This window comes from Lutjanus erythropterus, chromosome 18 (assembly GCF_056507025.1).
Source record: "Lutjanus erythropterus isolate fLutEry1 chromosome 18, fLutEry1.hap2, whole genome shotgun sequence".
Taxonomy (NCBI): domain Eukaryota; kingdom Metazoa; phylum Chordata; class Actinopteri; order Lutjaniformes; family Lutjanidae; genus Lutjanus; species Lutjanus erythropterus.
The window spans coordinates 15,281,641-15,304,301 of record NC_139334.1 but is presented as its reverse complement, the minus strand read 5'-3'; the positions used below and the strand labels follow the sequence as shown (position 1 = coordinate 15,304,301).

The following is a 22,661-nucleotide window of genomic DNA, read 5'->3' as shown; positions in this document are numbered from 1 at the left end:
CCATCATTGACAACAAATCTAATCTAAAACTGTTACTGACTAGCCATGAATATATATTACGTTATAATAGTATTCTATTATATTCTGTGATATTACAAAAAGCACTTTTTACACACTACCATGGTTTATTCTACATCTGATCTTTTGTAACCAAACCATTTGAACACAGCTGAAGTCACTCCACTGTTTGGAACGAACTCTTCCAACGTAATATTGCCATTATCAAAATATCATGAAAAATGCCGCAGTAATATTGATTCAAAAATATGTTAGTAAAATACTTAAAGGGACCATTTTACTTTTGATACTTTGAGTACATTCTGCTGCACATACCTAAATATGTTTACTTAAATGAGGTGTTGAATACAGGCCTCATACTTGTACTTGTATTTCCACTTAACTTAAAGGATCAGAATTCTTCATCCACCACTGTTTAAAACACTTTGTTGTCTTTGGTTCTTATCTGCACTGGTCCTCCATCATTGCATAACTCTATTAATTGGATAAGTGAACACCAGAATCACAACAGTCACACTGGCAGACATCCATGTACAGCAAATATCTGATAAAAGGCCCACCAGTATGGTTATGGTGGACGATGTTGGCAATATAACTGTCAAAAGAGCCACAGAGACACTCTGAAGACCTGCGGTGAGACTGTCTCTCTATTTAAACAATCTCTTAGTCCCAGACAGAGACACTTGGATAGATTGAGATAACAGAGTGACACCCTGTCTGCAGGTTCACGTTGGGTCATGGTTAATATGTGGAAAGATAGAGAGGAGAAATTGCTTTGATGATCTTTCATTATCACTGAGGTCACAGCACATTAAAGCGTTTTGCTCAGAGCAGATTGGCAGCTGCACCGCCGCGTCTCATTCCCCACCAGGCTGCAGAAGACACATCCGGTGTCACGTTAGCTGTTATAACTTTGTTGACATATTTCACAACAAGTTGAATACGCACATTTAGGCTCGTCACTCCATATTATATGGATTTTATAACATTAATTTTTGCTTAATGCTTCAGCTACTGTTCACTGCAGTGTCCCCAGGACTCAAAGCGGATTTACACAAATGTTTTTATGTTTTAACATTTATTTCCATACATACACACTCTGTATATGAGTGCTTACATATTGTGTCTGCTCTTTGCCTATTTTCAGCTTCACTTTAGTATTATTATCTGGTTTTAGTTTTCTTCTCTGACTTCTAGTTTTGTATTGTTTTGTCTGCAACTTTTTTTTTTATTTCCTCTCACTTGCAAAGAGGTTTCAGACCTCAATAGGACTTATATTGTTAAATAAATAACATAAAATAAATACAGTCATATGGTTAACACAATAAATAAAACCGCACTTGTGCACTGATAGTCTAAGCAATTATTAAAATTACATGTTGCAGTTAAAATCTTAAAATCAGTCCATATTGTAATGTAATGTAAAAATAATGTGTATTAATATTTACATACATCAAATTTAAGAACTGAATTTTCAGTCCTTTGGTTGTGGGACATTTGAAACAGTTTTTGTGAAATGGCTTTTATTCATTCATCATTTTGAACATATTCATTTATTTGGAATAATCATGTGATTACAGACTGGCAATGCTCTGTCAGCAATTTAAAGAGAACACGAAGTTCTCCTTCAGGCCTGCAGCTGTGCTGGGATGAATAGCGGCACCCAAAAAAGAAACTGTATAGTGTGGAGATTCATGTGATGTGATTGTATTAACTCTTCAGACATCAGGGCTCATTACATAACGATAACAAACGTGACTGTGTGATGAGATGAAAGTAGCCCCTGCATATATTTAACAGTGTTCACTGCAGTAAATAACCATGAAATTGCCTTAATCAGAGTCAGGAGAAAAGTCAGTAATTATGTGGTTTTCATGGGTAAACTTTGAACTCTAAAATTAAGTGCTAAAGGGATGACTAAAACAATTAAGTTCTTCATTTACAGCATACATGTTGACCTTTTGGACAACTGGGACTGCCAGAATATCACTCAGTATACAGGATAAGGCAGGGGTCACACAGAATAAACATAAAAAAAACTCTGGAAAATTGCTTCATTTGCTAAAATGATGATGATGACATTCTTAATAATGATAACATTAAACTTATATAGCACCCTTCAAAACACAGTTACAAAGTGCTGTGCAGTAAAACAGAAGACATTCAAAACAAAAGCCTAAAAGCTAGGAAAACTTAACACGTTATAAAACACAGTGAGAGTAAAACCGTAAAATCACTAAAAGACCATTTAAAAAAAGTTTGTTTTTAAAAGTGCTTTAAAAGACGAGACAGAGTTTGCCACCCTGATCTCCTCAGGCAGGGTGTTCCACAGCGTCTGGGCCCAAACTGCAAAGACTCTGTCCCATTTTAGTACTAATCTGGATGTACACACAGCCAGCAATGACGGTCCAGAGGACACATCTGGGAGTGGGAAGGTACACTAAAATATCAGCCGCAAAATGTGTCTTATTACTGAAAGCATTTCATTGAGCCACCTCCTGAAACATGGGGATGATGGAGACTTCCAGTTTAGTCATATTATTATTTTTAGCTGCACTCATGCGTGTCTTGTGAGTCTGCTTTTGATGCGAATGAGGGCACATTGTCCTGCCAGAGCAACCAATTATTGCCAAATTAGAGGCTGACTAAACACAAACTGCGACTTTCTTGACTTGCAGAACATCATGTCATTTATGGCACAATTAAAATAGGATCAAAAAGTTACTTGTCTCTCACTTTTGACTACCACACAGATTCTTTTCCAAAATAATGGGTCAGACGGAGGAGAAGGAGTTTCTATAATAACTTTCGTAGCCTAGTTTTGGAGTGGATTTGGCTGACAAAAAACTGGATAATACTTAATAATAAATGGTAAATTGATAGTTGATTGAACTTAGTTAATAGTTATCACAGTTAACAAACAACAGAATTCTTATAAATATTGTTTAAGTAATCCAATTATTTGTTATCTTTAGTTTTATCAAGAGTTACCAGGCTGCCTTATACTTCTAAGTTGACTGAACACGGGACAAGTTAGGGAAATTCAAACAAATGAACTTTATCAATTCAGTTGTGCGTGAAAATATGTTCAATAATCATGGGATATTAAGTTGGACCAACAACTCTTCAATCTCTAAAAGACAGATTGATTCCACTAAATCCCAGCATGATTTTTTACAGTGTAGGAGACGAATTATGTTATTAAACTATTTTGTTGTTGCTCACGTAACAGAAACATCTTGAACAATGTCAGTAATTGCATTAGTAAAAATAATTTCATTGTTAACAGTGAAATAACTATAAGTAACTATAACTAAAGTTTAGTTAACAACTTTAATCAGATTAGATTTAAATCAGTTTACCAATTCATGATGGTTATTATAAAGTGTTCCCCATTTTAATCCACTGTTGTAAATGGTGGTTTTAAAAGTTGTGTTTTCTTCATACGTATGTATCAAGTAGGCAGTGAAAAGTTGATGCTGACATTCGCTGCACTACACTTCTGAACAACTAACTATAAATAGTCAAATACCATCAAAGTCCAGTCTTCCCTTCCCTCCTCCTCACTTACTTTCCTTTAATGGAGTAAAGGAAAGTGAGTTTACAACATTGGTACTTCGGGCCCGCTGTGAATCCCAGGTTTATTCCCATCAGCAGTGTCAGCTCGGGACAAGGCAGCAGATCTTGCGGAAATGCCTCACGGAAACAACAAATTTCTGGTTTCCCTGAAATCATCCCCTTGTTTACAATTGGCCTTCTGCTCAGCAATCTTTTGTGACTCACGGCTTCACCTTCACCTTGTATAACATCCAGATTTAATACTCTCTGTGGTACCGGGAGATAAGCTACTACAGCCAACTGTTGTAGAAATACAAAGAATAACAACATCACAACAAAAACACTCTCATTACTGAAACAGGAAGTAATCCATAAAGCACGTGTTGTAATAATAAAAAAAAAGGTTGACCCTTTTATTCTCCCCTTCTGAGAAAAACCTGACTCTTCATCTGTTTGCACGCTCACATCATCTCCACACGTGATCTGCTCAATGAAAAACAATAATAACGTGTCTGTGTTTATTATTAAATTAAATTAATGAAATTGATGTCTGCAAATATTTAGTGTATGTATGCAGCAGTTTACTTTCATTGGTCATTAAAGTACTTGATGGATTTAAGGCCACTACCTGGAATATGCTTGAATTCAACATAGGGCTGCGACTAATGGTTATTTTCATTATTTTTTCATGTACGGATTGTTTTCTTGTTTAACTGATTAATTGTTTTGTATGAGAAAAGCAACCAAGGTAGCAGATTCTGTTGTTTGACCAACAGCCCAAAGCTTAATGATAGAAAGAAGACAAGAAGCAAATTATCACATATATGAAGCTTAAAATTTAGTTAAAGTTCAACAACCTAAACTTAAAAATATTGACTTCCAGTAGAATTTTCTTTTTATTGTTTCCTAAACTCATAACTTTTGGATTAATATGAACTTTACTTAACATGAAGCAGTAGGTTTTTATGCTTACAGTTATTCAGTTCTGTTTACATATTGCAATGAGAGGAGTGAAAGAAAGTTTACTGAAAATATTTGAGTAGGTTTAATCAATAATTTTGATTTTACTGTAATCAAAGACTACATGTAAGACTAACTCCAAATATTTAACCTCTAATATCTTCCAACTTTTGAGTTTATGAACTCTTCTACTCTGTTTTAATGTTGCCTGAGTGGAGAACCACCTGAAGTTCCTACCCTCTAATATTCATATAATGATCATAGATGTAATTTTCTTTTTTCTTTTTTTTATGAAATTTTGTGTAAAATTGGCACAACATGTCTGTGGATGACAAGGATATAGCCTATTTTAGCCATACATAGTGTTTTTTGATAATTGGTACATGTCATTGTCAGTAATTTCTTTATATATTTCATTAATAGCTTTGTATTTTTAAGTAATTCTTCATGGCATCTCTGCCCTGTACAGTTTGTGTTTACAAAGCCGAAAAAGTGAACAGAAATGTGTTAGACTAATGCTGCAATAAGCAAAATAAGACAAATTGTTAATTGCAATTATTTGCATGATAGCTAAAATTTAAAGATCATTTCAGCCCTAAAAACATTCATTCATTTATTCATTTACTGTAACCGCTTATCCTTGAAGGGTTGTTGGGGGCTGGAGCCTATCCCAGCTGACACTGGAATAAACAACACCTCTGAATGTCAACGTGCAAAATTATATTTATACACTTCAAGTATATAAATTTACAGACACTCAACCAAATGTTCCAGAATGTGATGGAGTTTCCAGTATTTGATACAATAATTCTACATAAACGCAAGATGAATCACCTGAATAAGGTGGAAAAAGTTGGTTTGAGGAACAGATGTTTGCTCTGAACTTTATGGCTGTTACAAAGGTGCCCTGTTGGTATGAAACTTTGTCAAAGGAGCAGTTCCAGACAAAGCTTGATGACATTTTGTAATTTTGTTTTCGGTAGTTTCAGAATTAATACTGGAAAACACTGATGGCAAACATCTGCCCTAAACCACAGAGAAGGCATTGTGTATTAGACTTCTTAAAATGGTTTCACAGGAAGCGTTGGTTTGGCGTCACCGCTGCTGGAAGTCAGAGAGACTGACATTTTGATGGCAGTGTATGTGATGGACTTGTAGCTGAATTCGTAGCTTTGTTTGAGATATGGATGATATTTGTGTTGCTGATTAGTTAACTCCAGAATAGTTTTGCATGCAGTCATAGATAATTGAGACCTGCAAGGTGAATGCTACATCAACAAGAAGTGTTGCAGATGTTATTCTCTACATTTTGATAAATGGCTGCTGTTAGTAAATGTCCTTTTTCAGGTATCTGGCTCCCCCTTGTGTTCAAAGGAGCCCACTGCAAAAGTGTCCACTTTGTGATGACACTAGTGAAGCATTAAACCAAATTAATGAGCCAAAACCTGCCTAATATTTAGGCCCCCTTGTGCCACCCATTGAGACACGCCGTGGCATATTTTTTGTTTCAGCTTTGGCACATATTAAGCAGAGGTTCTTCCCTAGGAAATTTTGCACATAAAACACTTCATTTCCTACATCCTCATGATTTTTTTATGCACCGATTTGTGCCTTTTTTGCACCAATTTATAAGGAAAATGTATTTATGTAAATGAATATACAAAATGTTGGCACCAGGTAACAGTTATAATAGAATATAATATAGTAAGGCTATCAGGCAAGTGGTTTGTCAAAATGATAAATTAAGTTGTCTGCTACTTTTGTTTTTTATTGAGGGGGACAAATGCCTGTGTTCTAAATATTGACAGAGACTTGTCCCCTCCACCACCCTCCTGTGGTATCTGGCACAGAGACATCAGCAGCAGATACTGTTGGAACAACAAGAAAAGAAAATGCATTGGCTGTTTTGATTTCTGTTTGCTCTTCAGCTTTCACTATCAAATTAAAAAAAAGGAAACGCCCCCAAAATAAGACTTGATTACTTTCAAACTTAAACTTAAAAAAAATAAATACTCACAGGGGACTTCTTAAGACAAAACCCTCTCAAAGCGGGGATTCTTGACATGATGACGTTTGGGAGCCCACACTTTGTCCCTTGTTTAAGTTCCTTAGGTCCTTACGCCCTTGAATTTAAGTTTTGACTTTAAGAACTGACTGTTCACTTGCTGTGTTTTATATCCCGCCCACTGACAAGGTGCCATTGTAACGAGATGATCAATGAGATTCACTTCACCTGGCAGTGGTTTTAATGTGGCTGATCAACATTTAATCCAAATGTTATACAGCGTGGCTACAAATCCTTAAATTCACATTTACTAATAAAAGGTCTTACAAAGTATTAAATAGTCTTAGTCTGTTGAGAAGATCTTAAAATTTGTATTGATATTCTAAAACTCTTTCCCAAACCAAAGAGGTGAATTTATCCTGTTACAGTCTGAGGATTTTGCAAATGAACATATTTGGAAAATGCTCTTTATCTCCTAATTCTGAACTGGCATATATATATATATATATATATATATATATATATATATATATATATATATATATATATATATATATATATATATATATGTTTCTCTAGAAGAGTAAACCCATATCTTCACATTTCATGTTTAATTTTATTGCCAAATAGGTCTTAAAATTTAACTGTAGAATAAAAGTGTTACACTGAAGTTGCTGAGTAGTAAAGTAAAGCCAAAATGGATGCATGGTTGAAAATATATATTCAAATAATCTCTTTATTCATTCTATATGGTTGTACACCACTAAAGACAGTGACAGGAGCACACAACGGGCATGAACATTTGTCAGTTATATAGAGGAGGGAGGAAACTTTGCAGAGTTCATTAAAAATAAGAACATTTTCTGAATCCTTGTGTCGCTGAAAGTACATCCAGAACAGAAGAAATAAGACGGTATGTGCCAGATTGACTTCTTTCACTTGCTATTGATGTTTTATTCTGTACAGAGGGACAATTTGTACAAAATTAATCTAGATATATAACACTACATGAAACAAGGTAAATCATATATACAATATTAAATGAATCATATAGTACAGGTCACATACAAAAGGACACTTTAAGTTATCATGTTTTGGAAATAATATGTTAAAATTAAAAGATCTGCAAAGATCCTGCAGAAACAGAACAAGCCACCAAATCATTTTTAAATCATCTCTTGTTATCACAGGTGACTTGTCTTTTTTCAGCACTAAAATAAAACCTCAAACATCTCTCGAGTCAAACTCATAAAATCCATAAAACATCTCTCCCAGCAAGCAGGACTGTTTCATAAATGCAATGACCTCGACAACAGAAATCGATCAGTTTGGTGAATGGCATTCCTCCAGGGTAAAAGGTACATGTTTAACATGGTAGTTTTAATTTACATCTTTTTGCATTCAAGCAAATACAGTATTAATACAGTTAACAAGCCAAGTCACAATGTCAGTTTATTTTCAGCATCTGGCATTTTTGTGGCCATCTGATACCAGTGTGTTTCAGCGTCGGGCATCCTGAATGGCCAGAAAAAGAAAGAAAAATCCCAAACCTGACATCCACGCTACTAACCTCCAGAGACAAGACAAAGAAATACAACACATCAAATATGAAGAACTCTAGCAGATCTCCTTAAGTTTAAACAATGGTACTGACTGGAAGAGATTTTCCAACCCTAAAAACAACTTCCTCACTGAGAAGGATACAATAAGACATAAACCTGCAAACCAAACACCTGAAATTAGGAATGGTAGCAACACGAACATGCAGCCACACCTTTAAGTTTTAAAGGAGGTCCTTGTTTTGGTGGCTCTTTGTCTGTTAATCAGTATGTTAATAGCTACTGAGATTACTTTCTCTTATGTTTGATAATAAATTAACTTCTATTTTTAATTATAGAGGACTTTAAAAATCTTTAAAGCATACAGTACCAACACACCTTCATGCTCTTTAAAAAGAAACATGAGCAAAGGTCCTAACTTAGTAACGGCTGCTAAAAATCGTCATCTGTGCCTCCTCTCCCCTTCAAACAAAAACTTATCTCTGATTATATTTCCTTTACAAAGATAATAATCCCTATTCATTTTTACAGGATACACAAAACCCACCACTCAACCCTAAAGGAATAGTATGAATTGTTTGAAGTGGAGTTGTATGAGGCACTTATCAGTATATTAACTTCAGTAGATGGCGCACAGCCTCAGTGTGAAGCACCAGCACGAGTATGGGTGTGGGAAGTTAAGCAATAGACAAGGTCAGCAGGAAAACGGATTTAAGTACAAAAAGAAGAGTATAAGTGTATGCTATATTTTTAAAAACTATTTTTTCCGCCTTACCTTGCCGTCAGACAGCCTTTTCCAGCAGGAAACTGCCGTTAACAGTAATAAAAGCTGCAATAAAGATAATAATAAAGCAATAAAATAACATGTTGACAATAAAATTGTGTGCTAGTATTAAGAGGTGCGTAGTGATATAAAAAAAAAAAAGTTACTGCTCCTCGGGCAAGAAATTCCATAACTGAAGTACATTGTTTACCTTCGTACACCAGTGCTTCTGCTACTTCTTCAACCTGGGGACGTGCTGACTGCCATCCACTGTAGGTAATAAACTGACTATGATTAACTACCTAATACAGTCCCACTATAAAAAATCCAAACTATCCCTTTAAACACTCCACAGCTGCTTTCTCCTCTTTTTATTCAGTATGCTGCCGTTATGTGATACTGAGGACTCTTCTTGCAACAGCAACTAAGGTAGCCGACAGTTTTCATTCAGGTTCATCCTACAATTAAAAGGCAGTGAGTACCATTGTTTGAACTGTCTAGGCATCACTAAGGTCTGATTTTCAAATATTGCCAATGAACATAAGTAAGCAAGCATATAAAAGAGCGACATATGGCACAAAACAATAAAGTGGAAAGTGTCAAGATGTCCACAGGACAACTTTTGCTTTCCTCGCCATCTTTCCTGGACATTGCAAGGCTAAGGACAGGCCTCAGTTTGGTCTGGCGTGCTAAACTAAAACAAACAAACAAAAAAAAAATCTTTCAAACACCAGTGAAAAACAAAGGCAGGTGTCCCTGTTTAAAGTCACAGATATAAACATGAAACAAACAAACATAAAGAACACAACGGTCTTGGCACTGACAAGATGTCCATCAGATTGAGCAAACGGATAAAGAAAACGTACAACAGATGACGGGAAAGTCTTGTCTTTTCATCCAACCAACAGGTTCTGTTTTTGTTCCCTTTGACAGAAAAGAAAACCAAGCAGAGACCAAGAGACGATCCTTAGACAGTGAGTCAGTCAGTTCCTATGTTTCCGTGTCCCATCCATTGTGAACACATCTGCGAGAAGGAATGAAGGAACCAGCGTTGTGGCGTCCATACTCCCAGGTTCCACATTTACAGTGAGCGCACAGCGGGGGTGGAAGGAGAGAGGAAGGTAAGAGGAACTGATGGGGAGGGACACATCGAATGTAGCGAGGGCTAAAAGGACACACAAACACACTCCCACTCCTCTCCAAATAAAGAAAAAACCTGAGAAAGCAGAAATCTGAGGGAGGCAGATACAGGGCTTCTGCAGGAGTGAAGGAGAACTGAGGATTCTGGGTAAACTCATGGTAGGAAGAGGAGGAGGAGGAGGAGGAGGAGGAGGGATGGAGAGCCTGACATAGGTCACCAGTGTAACTCTGGCACCTGGGCAAAGAGGATGTCCATGGCTGTCGAGGGTAGAAGGGGCAGTTGAACAAGAGCCGGCAGGTGGCGGGACCTAGAGTCCGTCGTGGGTGGTCAACATGTCTTCAGCTCTGCGGTGGGACTCCAAGGCTTTTGTGGTGTAGATATCCTGAGGCAACTCAGATTTGCGTCGCACCATAGGCCGCTCTTTCCGCTGGTCATGCTGCAACTGAGAGGAGATGAAGCAAGTTTAATCATATCATCTCGCGTCGTCATCTCCTGTCAACACATCAGACTGTTTTGATCATATCACTGAGATGAAGCACGGCAGCTCGAGCACAATTCAGTTACATGAATCTAATTTACAGAGGAAAAGAAAGAGGAAAACAAAGTTAAAACATGATGTACAGAGCCACTCATACCACAGGGGTATTCCATCATGAGTTATTTTGATAAGTCTCGCTAATTTAAGTGAGAAATCTGCTCCATTACTGTGGCTTATAGGAATCCCTCCTCAGTAACCATGGTAACTGATAGCACTGAACTACTAACTACTGTCAAGATTATAATATAAATATTTTAAATTTCTTTTTTAGGGCATTCTCTTCAAAGGCAATATTTTGATCAGATAGAAACGTTCTCCTTCGTCAGGCCTGAGGAAGTTCTTGTAGATCAGAACATGCCTTTTAAGAGAACGCCATCAAAAAGCGAATTAAAATATTTATTTGGCGCCTAACAGTGTGCAGACTTTCCTCTTGTGTATCCTCCAGGGATATCTTTTGTCTTGCAGCTTAATATTTTTGCCTGGATGTGTGCACCTCCACTTTTACTGTGGTCAGTGGGTTTGGTGGCCTGTCGGTTCTGTTGGTAGAACAGTTGCTCCATGTACTGAGGCTGCGAGTCCTCTGCTGTGGCTGTGGGTTCTACTCCCGCCTGCAGCCCGCCAAATCATGACCCTCTGTGTGTTTTTAAGGTCCTCTCAATTTTTAAGGTGTATAGTTATACAGAATTTATACAATGCAATTTCACTGTTCAATGTTCAAGCCTGATTTGAATGAGCATTTTTTAGACATGACTGAATTATATTTATCACACTAATGTACTTGCATTTTATGATTGCTGCTACTGTATTGTAACTTAATGTAAAGCACAATGTGTTGCCTTGTGTATGAAATGTGCTATATAAATAAAGGTTGAGCTGAGTTCGTGGTCTAGCTTGAGTCGTGAGTGAAGCTCAAAGTTGGGCTTTTTCACTTAAGTGTAGATTTCATTGTCATCCTTGATGGAATACACTCCTAGACTACATAACATCAGCTTCCAATTAAATACAAAACATCAGATGTCCTGCACAAAATTCCTGAAGTCCCAAAGGGTTCAATATTAAATAAATGAGACATTATGAAACAACTGATAGATAATCAGATTACATTTTGTCAAGTATATATTGAACCAATAAATTCTTAAATACTTAAATTATTCAAACTCAACTGATTATTAATAAATACTATTATAACTCTTGTTCTTGTATTAAAAGAGTTTTATTTAACTCATAGTAACTTATTTCAAAGTGCAATGATTTTAAAATAAATTTCATAATAGCATTTTCCCCAGACACTTTTATTTCATTTCATTTTATTTCTTGCCACTTTTGATAATGACACTTTCAAATAATATGTGACATGAAATAAAAAGGAACTTTACGAACTGTCAATTTTTACTTCATAATGTCATCAGTTATAAAAATGAGTTTTCATAATTTATCATATTATTATTATTTTAAACATGTATTTCTTTATTCATATTCACACATTGAACACTTTGGGGCTCCATACTATGACAACATGCATGGGAAGGCAGACACACAAAAAGAGAAAGCTCTTGATTCCAGTGTTTAGTCCATGGCCAGATTTGTTCCTGTGTTTAGTTTTTTATCAGCAGTTTGAGTTTTTTTAAAAAACAAGACAAAAATAAAGAGTACAAGTTACACAAAAAAGTATACAATGGTAATTACTGTAATAGTAGCTTAAATTAAGAGTTTGCAAGCTTTGGGGAAACACACAGATCTATGAATATATAGAAAGATTCTAAGAGGAAAGATAAATAGAGGCAGAGAGAAAGTCAGGTTTACCTGAGTCGCGCCCTCCTCAACTGTCTTTTTTAACCTCTGAACATCTTCTATCAAAGGGATATCCATCTCCATTGCTACAGGACTATTGAGGTCAGAGGAATCAACATACATAGAGAACTATGTTGAAAACAAAGGGAAACAAAAAACAAAAACACAAAAGGATGGAGAAAGACTTTCAGTCGCATGCAAAGAAGAAGAATGAATCAAGAGGCTCTGAACTGATCAAAAGAAGCAACTCTGATCTACTGCAGCTATCTGTTAAATGTACCTTAGCTGAGGTGAATCACAATGATTGAAAATGATCAAATCAGTGATTTATTGCGATTTACAGTCTGTGCTGATTTTGAAAAAGCAACTGTGTCAAAGGATGATAACGAGATCATCAGTCAGTCATCAACTCCACACTAAATCTTTGATGGCACATTAACACCGTTGCACTGATGTTTCAAGAGTCTAATTTTCTTGCACATTTAAAGGAATAGTTCCACGTTTTGGGAATACACTTATTTTCTGTCTTATTGAGTGAAAGAGCCATTTCTAGAGTTCAGTGTGTGTAGGGCACCAGTAGGTGTCACTTTTGTGCTTATATACTGTAGGTAGGAACTATCCAATGTCAATTTTGACTTTTTTTTTTTTCATTTTGTTTTAGTCTTAGTTACCTCCTGAAAATTGTAGTTAAAGTCATATTATGGTCTTCTGTCTTGTTAGAGAAGATTTAGTCAGTGGAACTTGATTTTAGTCACTGCTGTAGTCATAATTGTAGTCAATATTTTAGTCATTATTTTCTCAGACAGTTTCATGATACTGTAATGGATTTAGCTGAAGGATATCCAGGCTGTCAAATCTCTAATGACAAGTGAACACACCTTCAACTGTGTGTTTAGTCATCATTGCTGAGAATGTGGTACTGACACATTCTTTCATACAATATAAAAAATGAATGCAGAAGTCATTCTCAATGTGTTATTTTTGGTTATCAGACACTGCTAATGTTTCTTATCTGACAAAACTGACTTTTTTATATATTACTGGGGTCTTGTGCTGAATAAATGAGCAAGAAATACTCCACTAAAAGCAAGAAGAGGGTGTGAGAAGGGTGCTACAGTGAGCATGCTAATTGTTAGCTTGTCTTCACAGCCCCTCAGTGGCTTTAAGTTTAGGTTTAGCCACGACACTGAGAGTTGGGGGAGGAGATAGATACCACTCTCACATCTTTACTGTAAGTGGATGGAGCAAGCAGGCTGTTGGCTTAGCTCAGCACAAAGACTGGAAATGGGTGGGGGGGGGGGGAGACAGCTAGCCTGGTTCTGTCCAGAAAAGATAAAATCCATCCACCAGAGTTTCTAAAGTTCACTAATCAAACCATTATATCTCATTAGTTTAATCTGTAAAAGACCAAAGTGTACAAACAACAGTTGCTGTTTTACAGGGGGGGCTATGTGATTGGCAATTGTTTTGGCTGGGCGCAGTTACTTCCAGAAATCTCCACTGGTTGCTGGGCAACCTCATGGTGGCAACAAAACCGCTGGAGGTTACCGCACCCGGCCAAGAATTGGGATTTAATAGGATTTTGTGACCTCTGGACAGAATCAGGCTAGCTGCGTCTCGCCATTTCAAGTCTTTTTGCTAAGCTAAGCTAAATAGCTGCTGAATGTAGCTTCAAATTTACCAAAAAGACATCAGTGGTGTCACTGTCCTGCTGGGTTTGTACAGATAAGAGTACAATTCAAGCACTTTCAAGCTACCTAAAGCTAAAATTTCCAGAAAAAATAAAACTTGTTTATTTTTCCCAGTTGTTCATATTAACTTATTATTTACTGTATGTTTTGATCATGATCCAGAGTAAGGGATCAACAGAGGACTTGTGTAACAATGAGTGACAAATATGACAATGGGGTCATTTCATTTAAAATATTATTAAAAGATTTTTGGTTTACATGAGCAATTGTGCAGATGAAAAAACAGATTATGTTGACAATCAAGCATTTTTGAAAGGAGTATATACAAATTTAAGTATATTTCTAACACCAATCCCTGTGTTTCCCAAAGTATTGAACTATTCCTTATATTCCACACTCAAGTAATATTGTACTACAGTGGTATGCTAAAATCAGCTTTGCAATTGCAGGATTCTTCAACCTGTTTTTATATATATATATATATGTGTGTGTGTGTGTGTGTGTGTGTGTGTGTGTGTGAGAAATGACTCAAATGCTTCTTCGAGAGACTTTTTATCTGATTGAACTGTTCACCACAGCTAAGCACACTGTTAAAGCAGGACTAGATCTTGACCAGCAGTGTAATAATTTAGAAAACATTAACTACCAAGTCCGAGTGTGAACAAATAAATAGTCTATGCAAACAAACAGGATAAGATGGAAACTACAAGTCAACAACAAAACTGGCTTACAGAAAACACAAGACACTTAGTTTTTATATTAGTTCTACAAACACATACACTTTGGTAGTAGGGGAAAAACAGGTGTGGTTACAAAAATTGCACATGCTCACCTGAGGATTCGACTTGGCGAGGTTCTCAATCTTGATCCAAGCCTCTTCACGTTCTTTTGACTTTGCTTTCTCTCTGTTGAGCAAAGCGCCAAACGTCATGTCATTAAATCTGTCCCACTCAACCGATAAATGTGAAACCCAACACTAATTAGCTGCAGTGTTGAGGCTGATTGTAATAATGTGCCACTCAGACATCTTTTTTTTTTTTTTTTTTTAACTTAAAAGAGATTAATTGAGTGGAAGCAGAGTCTGTGGTGCCTACTTGTTTTTCTCGGCCCTGAACTGCTGTGTGCAATCATCAAAGAGCTTCTGATTCATCTCCATGAAAAGCTTCAGAGCGTTGTAGATGAGGCCGTGGATGGTCCTGAGAACACACACACACACACACACACAGAGACACAGGGAAAAGTCGGTCAAAAGTCATTTTTTTATGACCACAAGCGACATTACTGTAAAGTGCACTTGTGTACCCAAGCGACAAACCAAAATCACTGATAGACTGACGATATTCGATATCTGGCAAATAGAGCACTTGTAAATTATAAATAAACAAAAAGATGACAAAAAAGGCTATAAACTCTTACTCTATACTCTTTAATTTATTTTCAAGGGAAAACAGCTTGAGGTGAAGTTGATATCTTCCAATGTCTGGTCTATCCAATAGTTGACAACCAAAAAGCATTTCTGCACATTATGATGTAACAGTGGAGCTGACCTTTGACCTTTTGGATAGCAAATGTCGTCACATAATCATTTTATCCTATTAGATATTTGTGTCACATTTTGTCATAATTAGTGTATGAAATCTTGAGTTATGGCCAAAAATGTGAGGTCACAGTGACCAAGTTTGAAGATATTCTGTAGAGGCATTGTTAAGGTATCATGTTCGTGAGACTGGGATGGATGGACAACCTGAAAGCATGATGCCTGCGGCCCCTGCTGCTGTGGAGCCATAAAAACATCCTTGACATGTGTTTAATTTGCAAATTACTGACAAAATGATTACAACAAATAAAGCCATGAACTGTTGGTTGTGATGCATTTATTTCATATAAAATAAATAAATATATTTTTTTTTAAATCTATTATTTTATATTATGCTCTATCATTTATTTTGTTGTATCCCAAATCACACACTTCACGGCAAACTTTTCCTTCATTTAGACGACACTCCTGCACGGATGCTGGCAGGAAAGTTGCATGAAAGTTGCAACAAAACCAAACAAGGAGGACACAAAATAGGGTAATTCCAAACAGGAGAGGGACTCTAACCAGCCAAGATAAAACAAGGTCGTACCTAAAAGAGGAGCAGCTTCTGTCTGTGGTTTGGGGGGAACAAAAAAGTCTCACATGGGCAAGAAAACCATACTTGCAGATTAAGCCACAGACCAGTCCCCACAACAGACTGAAACAGCACTAACCTCTTTGACCACCTACATAACTACAGTACCAAGAGAGTCTACAGATGAGATAATCTGTAATTATATAGGTATCTTTGAACATATTTACATTTTAGGCCTTTATAGCACAAAGTATTCTCTATGTACCATTTTAGTGTATACATAATAATAAAATGATTACGTAACATTTATTAGTCGAGTATTAAAATAATAAGGTCTTTGCATGTGGTGACTTTATATTAACTATTTATTCATTGAATTTACATTTACAAGTGTGGTATATCATGATATGTCTGTTGTCTTGATAAGAAATTACCTGTATTAGAACATGAGATTTTGGTCATATCACAGCCTTCAAATGTCTTGTCTATCCAACAATCTAAATCCTAAAAGGTATTCCATTTGTGATGAGGTAAGTAGGATTTTTTTGAGCATTTCTGCTTGAAAATTTTAAATGTATCGATTGTTTCAGCTTTATTTTCAGCATATTAGGTTTTGAGATATTAAAGTAACTGAATGACAAATGGATGACTAAAAGCAGCACACTGATATAATGTATTAAAAAGGTAATATGCAGCAATAGATTCAATAGAAATGTATTATAGGTTATGAGAGAAAGCCTTTTTCTATGACCTATACATCTAGTGAGGTGTTTGACTAATGTGCAGGAGAGAGTACATTCTGTGACCACACTCAAATATCTACACACACTTGAGAGATATCACTATAGTGAGCTATTGTGTCAGACTGGTGTTACATGCAGTGTGAAGTACAGAGCGTTTACGGACAGTAGTACAACACGTGTGTCGCACAGTCGACTGTCTTACTTGTTCCAGTGGGTCTTAGAGTTGCGGTACAGAGCAGGGAACATGATCGGCAGGATTTTTGCAGCGTTGTCGCTGATCAGACTCATGATGTATTCGTTGTTCCAGTAGTACAGAGCTCTCTCTGCCACCTACAGAAAACAAAACACCTCAGTCAGGAGCATACAGACACCCACGGCCACTGCACTTGAATAACCGAGTTATGAAGGTACGGATGTGATCACACATCTATCACTTACCTGGAAGTGTGGGCTAGACACACACTTGGCCAGCTGTCTGAAGAGAGGCTCCTGGACTTTAACAAACTCAGAGGGCTCAATGACATCCAGGATCTCCTCCAGCTCGTTGAGGAACATCACTTCCTTGGGACTGTGAGTCTTTGGCCAGTACTTTAGTAGAGCCATTACCACCTGATGGGATGATAAAGAAAGATAAACAAACCAATCAGTGAGGATAAAAGGAGAGCAGCTTTGCAGGGTGTTAAATAATGTGATCGAAGTTTAATTTAGACCCTGGTCCATGCAATGGAAATGCAGAGTTCTCTTAAGTTCCCTAGACCCTGGGGAATGTTCTGTGACTTAAGTCAATTTATCATCTTGCAAAACAAACCAAAAAAACACCATCTTCAAATGTTTAAATCAATATACCATCAAATAAGGACTCCCAGTGATCAGTATTATACACACACAGATGAAAACGATTAAACATGAAGTTTTATTTGACATACCGGCTCAGTTAGAGTGCTGTCCTTTTCTAAAAACTGCACCACGCAGTAGGCCAGCTGCAAAACACATAAACAAATACAACCATTAAACTGTCAAAGCATTTGAATTTACGTGCAAGCAAACTAAAAGGTAACACTGGAGGGGGGATGTGATGCCTGAGGGACAGACTGGCTGGAACATGTAACACCAGTTTTTCACTAAACCTGCAGAATGACCTGCTGAGGAGGTGGGAACTCAAAGCAGGTTTGGACAAGAATATTTAAATACATTTGCAAAAAAATGTTCCCTGTAAATAATTTATATGCAATCTTCTCATGCTTCATATGGTGTAGAAGAAACGTACCTGTGGATGGTAGACACTGAGTGATTTGACTTTGTGCAGAGGCAATAAAACCTTCAACAGGAAAATCTTGTGCTCTTCTTTTAGTGGTAAGGCAAATCCATTGATTATGCTAAGAAATAAACACAAGTACAAGAGTCAGAAAAACTGAAAAGTAGTCTGGCATGATATATTTAACAGGAAGATTTTACATTTCTGACAAACATTACAGCTGCATTCACCAAAGCCTTACCTTCCAAGTATTTCCAGTAGTTCAGCTATACCGTTATGGTGCTCTGTCTCATAGATAAACCTGTAGGAACAAACAGGGACTTCTTTCAGTGGCAATAAACAAAACGCATGAGTCATACTGCATGTTGACCATCTATCTTGGTGCACATGTTTAAAAGTGAGCAGAGCAGTGGGAGAACTGAACTGACCTATAGAAAATGTTATTGATCTGTTTTCTGATGTACGCTCTGAGCCCCAGGAACTTTCCATAGATCCTGTGGAGGGTAGTTTTGAGGAAGTCTCTCTCTCGGGGATCCTCGCTGTCAAATAGTTCTAGGAGCTACAATACAAAAGAGGAGAAGTGTTACTGTAATGACAACAAAATGTGTTATATTTTCTTTCCTATTATAGAGTCTCATGAGTTTGCCAAAAATATTATTTTCTTACCTGCATAACAAATTTCTGGTCGATGTATTTCTTTGCTATGTTAGGCTGAAAGTCAGGTGATTCTAAAAACCTAAGGAAAAACTCATAGACGAGCTGAAACAGAAACAAGAAAAATACAAAAGGGATGAATACTGGGAAGGAATTATAACAAACTGAGAGCTGCTCAATGCTGAGGTTGTTCAGAAAAGCCCTTTGACTAAACACAACATTTTAAATCTGATACAGACATGCAGCTTTCTGTAAATTCCTGTTTTAATAGGCATTAATATACAGATTGTAGGTTGCTCATTCTTTTCTTTTTAGATTTACTTAAAAAGCAATCACTACAGACATGCATGCTAGGTACTGGCCTGACATAAGTATATGTATTAATACTTTTGTTGGTCAATATATTGTTTCAGAATTAATTGCGATTTTATAAATGGTATTGCACATTATAAAATTATTTTACACAAGTACACCCTTTCAAAAAGCAATGAATTTTAAATTCTGGAGAATATTCAGGCATTGGAATTGGAATGTAAAAAAAAAAAAAAAATCATGCCAAAAAACAGTAATATTGACTCTTGGGCTCTGTCAACAGATCTGTGGTCAGTGACAGGAAAGAAAAGTTTATTTCAAGCCCTGTTTTATTAACCATCGTCCCAAACTGATGTTTTTCCCCCATTCTGCATAATAATTATAATTTTATTAACTTCTGGGCCCTGGACAACAACCTGCTCCAGTTAGACTTTATCCTTTTTATGCAGGTGATGCTGCGCTCACAGCAAGAAGCTGACACTGTGGGAACACAAGCACGATCCCCATGAATAACCTCATATGGAGAAATAGTTTGCGCCTTCCCACAGCACCCTGCAGAAACCTCCGCCAAAACACCTGAGGCTCAAGGTGCTTGAGGTGCCGTCACGTGGGTCTCGCTCTATGATTTATATTGTGTGTGTGTAAGTGCATGTGATGTAGCGTAGAGCTCATGTCCTCACATTTTGATTTTGAAGGTCTGACAATAAAAAAAAAACATGATATATTACATGATACATAAAGGTAATAATTTCATTTGTAATGATTTGTTTCTCTACTGTCCCAGACAGTCTCTTCTGTTCCCCAGAAGAAACAGCCTTAATTTGACTGCTGACTTACATAAATATTAAACATTTTCCACAAAATTAGTCAAAACCTATGTAAATAAACACAATGGGCAGTATCAACATCAGCAAAAATTATTGAAGTTATGTCCACTAAATTGAAAATGCAATTTTTGTGACAGGCCAAGCTGGGAGGTTCCTCTAGGTTGAGAATAACCAGTTATAAACCTCTCACTGTTCTGCACAATTGAATGATTTAAATGTCAACCTGGAGGTGCGGCCATGCAGCTTCAAGTGTTGGCTCATCTTCCTCTGGATCAAACTCAGCTCCAGTGGGGTTGGACGATGGAGGCAATGTTCTGAACATGTTCACTGCAAACTGGAGGAAGAGAAAGAGGAAAATGATACCGTGACTGTTTATTTCACTGGACAGTAAACATCCTTTTGTTGTTTTAATAACCCAAAGTAGTAGTTCATGTTGCCATCATACCGATGCCAATAGCTCTACCCAGAATAGGTTTCAAAAGATTAAGTTTAACAAACACACCACTCAACCTTGACTTCCTGTCAGAAGTTTCTCATTCTTACATACTGTTTACCGGCATGACCTGTGGTTAGACCAACAGTGAAACCACATCAGTAAACTGCGTCTTGAAATTTTTGAAACAACAGGTTTATAAATTATTTTCATATACTCTGTTGGATTTAGCATAGACCTTGCATTTTAAGTACCAGCAGCGTTTCTGTTAGTTATGCCTCCTTAGAGACAAGTCTCCACACAGTCGGAGGAACATTTGCTTAAAGGTTGATTATAAATATGGGTATCATATGAGAACTACAGCTCATTTATTCAGTTCTTAGCCCCAATCGTTGATCAAATCAGCGAGGAAGTACAAAGAAGGGAAAAACAAAGCATAGCTGTCTTGATGCCAGAGTCTATAGTACATTTAACTACATTTAAGCTGTGTTTGTGGGTGTCTATGAAATGCCCTATCTTAGGTGTTCTAAAATAATGCTTTCTTTTTTAGGTTAATGTTAACTTTGTCCTTGTAACTGGCCTCCAAGGGTTTGGGCCCACAATAATCCAAGTGTGTTGTGTTTCTGGTCTCTCACAGTGTCAACTGACTCCCCTGTGGGCTGCTGGTCCCTGCCAGGCAGATCATGGGACAGTGCAGGTGGCCTACTAAAACACTGGGAGCCTTGTGTAAGAAGACAGACTACAAAGGTAGATAGACTGTCCTGTGCTGTGCTGCACTTCAACCCAGAACAGGCTGTGAAGATGACTGTGCATTAAGTCCACAATGGAGACTGTAAATGGAAATGTCACAACTGTGATTATAGCGATACTGCTGTTGCCTTTGATGATGAGGGAATAGTCTGGCATTAATGGTGAAGGAAGATAATCTACAGTGTTTTCATCATGTTTATAGCTCTACTTCTGTTTCTCTGCACACTAAAGATTGTGATCAGATGATAAGCAGAACATCTATCATCATGAACATTTAGGTTTGCTTGGTGAAGAAGTTAAGTTGTAAATCAAAGATAAGGCAATGTTCCTCTAATGCCAAACAAATTACTATTGCTTCTGCTGAAAAACAAACCATCACACCCCCTTTGCACCAGTGCAAAGCACTAACTTTTAATATAAAAGCTTTCATGTACAGAGTACTACTTATGTTGCAGAGTATAAACAAATAGTGTAAACCTCCCTTGATTAAAAGTAAGTTTGATTTTACTTATGGGCAATATGGAGGCAAAGTGGTTCACACTGTCGCTTCACTGCAAGAAGGTTCCTTTCTGTGTTTTCTCCAGGTGCTCCAGTCCCCATCCCCCAAAATACATGTATGTTAGGTTCATTTCTCCTGTCAGTGACTTTGACCAAGGTACTGGCTTAGAACTGGAGCTGCAGCTAAGAACCCAGGTGCTACAGCTTAGACAACTTAAGATGGGTCAAATCCAGAGATTGTGTTTCACGCCATGTTTGACTGTGAATAACTGTGTATGTGGCAAACCAGATCTACCTTTACATTGAGGTTAGAAGGCAGGGAGATAATGAGAGAGAGTTAATTACTTGTTTAGTGTCATGACAGCTCTGTCGGGCTGTACTTAAGCACAGTGATGCTTTTAGCAAAATGATAACATACTCCCAATGATACTGCTAATGTGCTGTTTAGCATGCAATAATACCATGTTCACATCATAGTTTATCATATTAGCGTACTAGCATTTGCATACGATTGGCACTTAACATTGTACAGTTGACTGAATTAGGCTGGTATTACTATATACCAGGATATTTGGTAGGGGTGTCATGATACTCCAAATCCACAATTCAACTGGACTTCAGATTTTAAGGTCATGATTTTTGATTTCAGCTTTTTCTGTAGCACTGATTAGGGTTATAAACTGTAAGCACTTTCTTTAACTGATCATTGGTCAAATTACAGATGAATTAATCAATTGATGAATTTTTCCTCCTCAATCAAAGCTTTATTTCCACTGTACCTTATTGCATATTCTGTGACAGCATTACATGACCTATAAAACATAAAGATTTAACAGCCTACATATTGTACGCATATATTTAAAAATCAGATAAAGTGGTCTCTTAGCTCTTCAATTAAATATGACTGACTAGCTATGGAATCATGAAAATAATGCCACATACAACTTGAGATGACTTCTTTCAAATGCAGAAGCTGTTTATCAGCCACATGACTCTATTCAACTGCCAGTCTGTCACCACCACCTGCACATCACCTACTTTCAGCCCACTG

The 22,661-nt window shown here is 37.0% G+C and overlaps 1 protein-coding gene across 3 annotated transcripts in view; it reads right to left on the bottom strand.

Annotated features, from left to right (window-relative positions):
- Positions 1–7,250: 7,250 nt before the first annotated feature.
- ppp2r5ca (protein phosphatase 2, regulatory subunit B', gamma a) overlaps positions 7,251–22,661 on the bottom strand; it is a 28,362-nt gene continuing 12,951 nt past the window's right edge. Inside the window, exons 3-14 of one of the 3 annotated variants that reach the window (XM_084743317.1) lie at positions 20,153–20,263; positions 18,803–18,895; positions 18,565–18,695; positions 18,378–18,437; positions 18,149–18,257; positions 17,808–17,861; positions 17,320–17,490; positions 17,084–17,211; positions 15,119–15,220; positions 14,857–14,929; positions 12,346–12,462; positions 7,251–10,446 (exon numbers count right to left, since the gene is read on the bottom strand). In XM_084743317.1, coding sequence (XP_084599443.1) covers positions 10,312–10,446; positions 12,346–12,462; positions 14,857–14,929; positions 15,119–15,220; positions 17,084–17,211; positions 17,320–17,490; positions 17,808–17,861; positions 18,149–18,257; positions 18,378–18,437; positions 18,565–18,695; positions 18,803–18,895; positions 20,153–20,263 — 1,284 coding nt within the window. In that variant the 3' untranslated portion in view covers positions 7,251–10,311. The remainder of the gene's footprint in view (positions 10,447–12,345; positions 12,463–14,856; positions 14,930–15,118; positions 15,221–17,083; positions 17,212–17,319; positions 17,491–17,807; positions 17,862–18,148; positions 18,258–18,377; positions 18,438–18,564; positions 18,696–18,802; positions 18,896–20,152; positions 20,264–22,661) is intronic. The other 2 variants (XM_084743319.1, XM_084743318.1) reach the window with 2 other exon arrangements.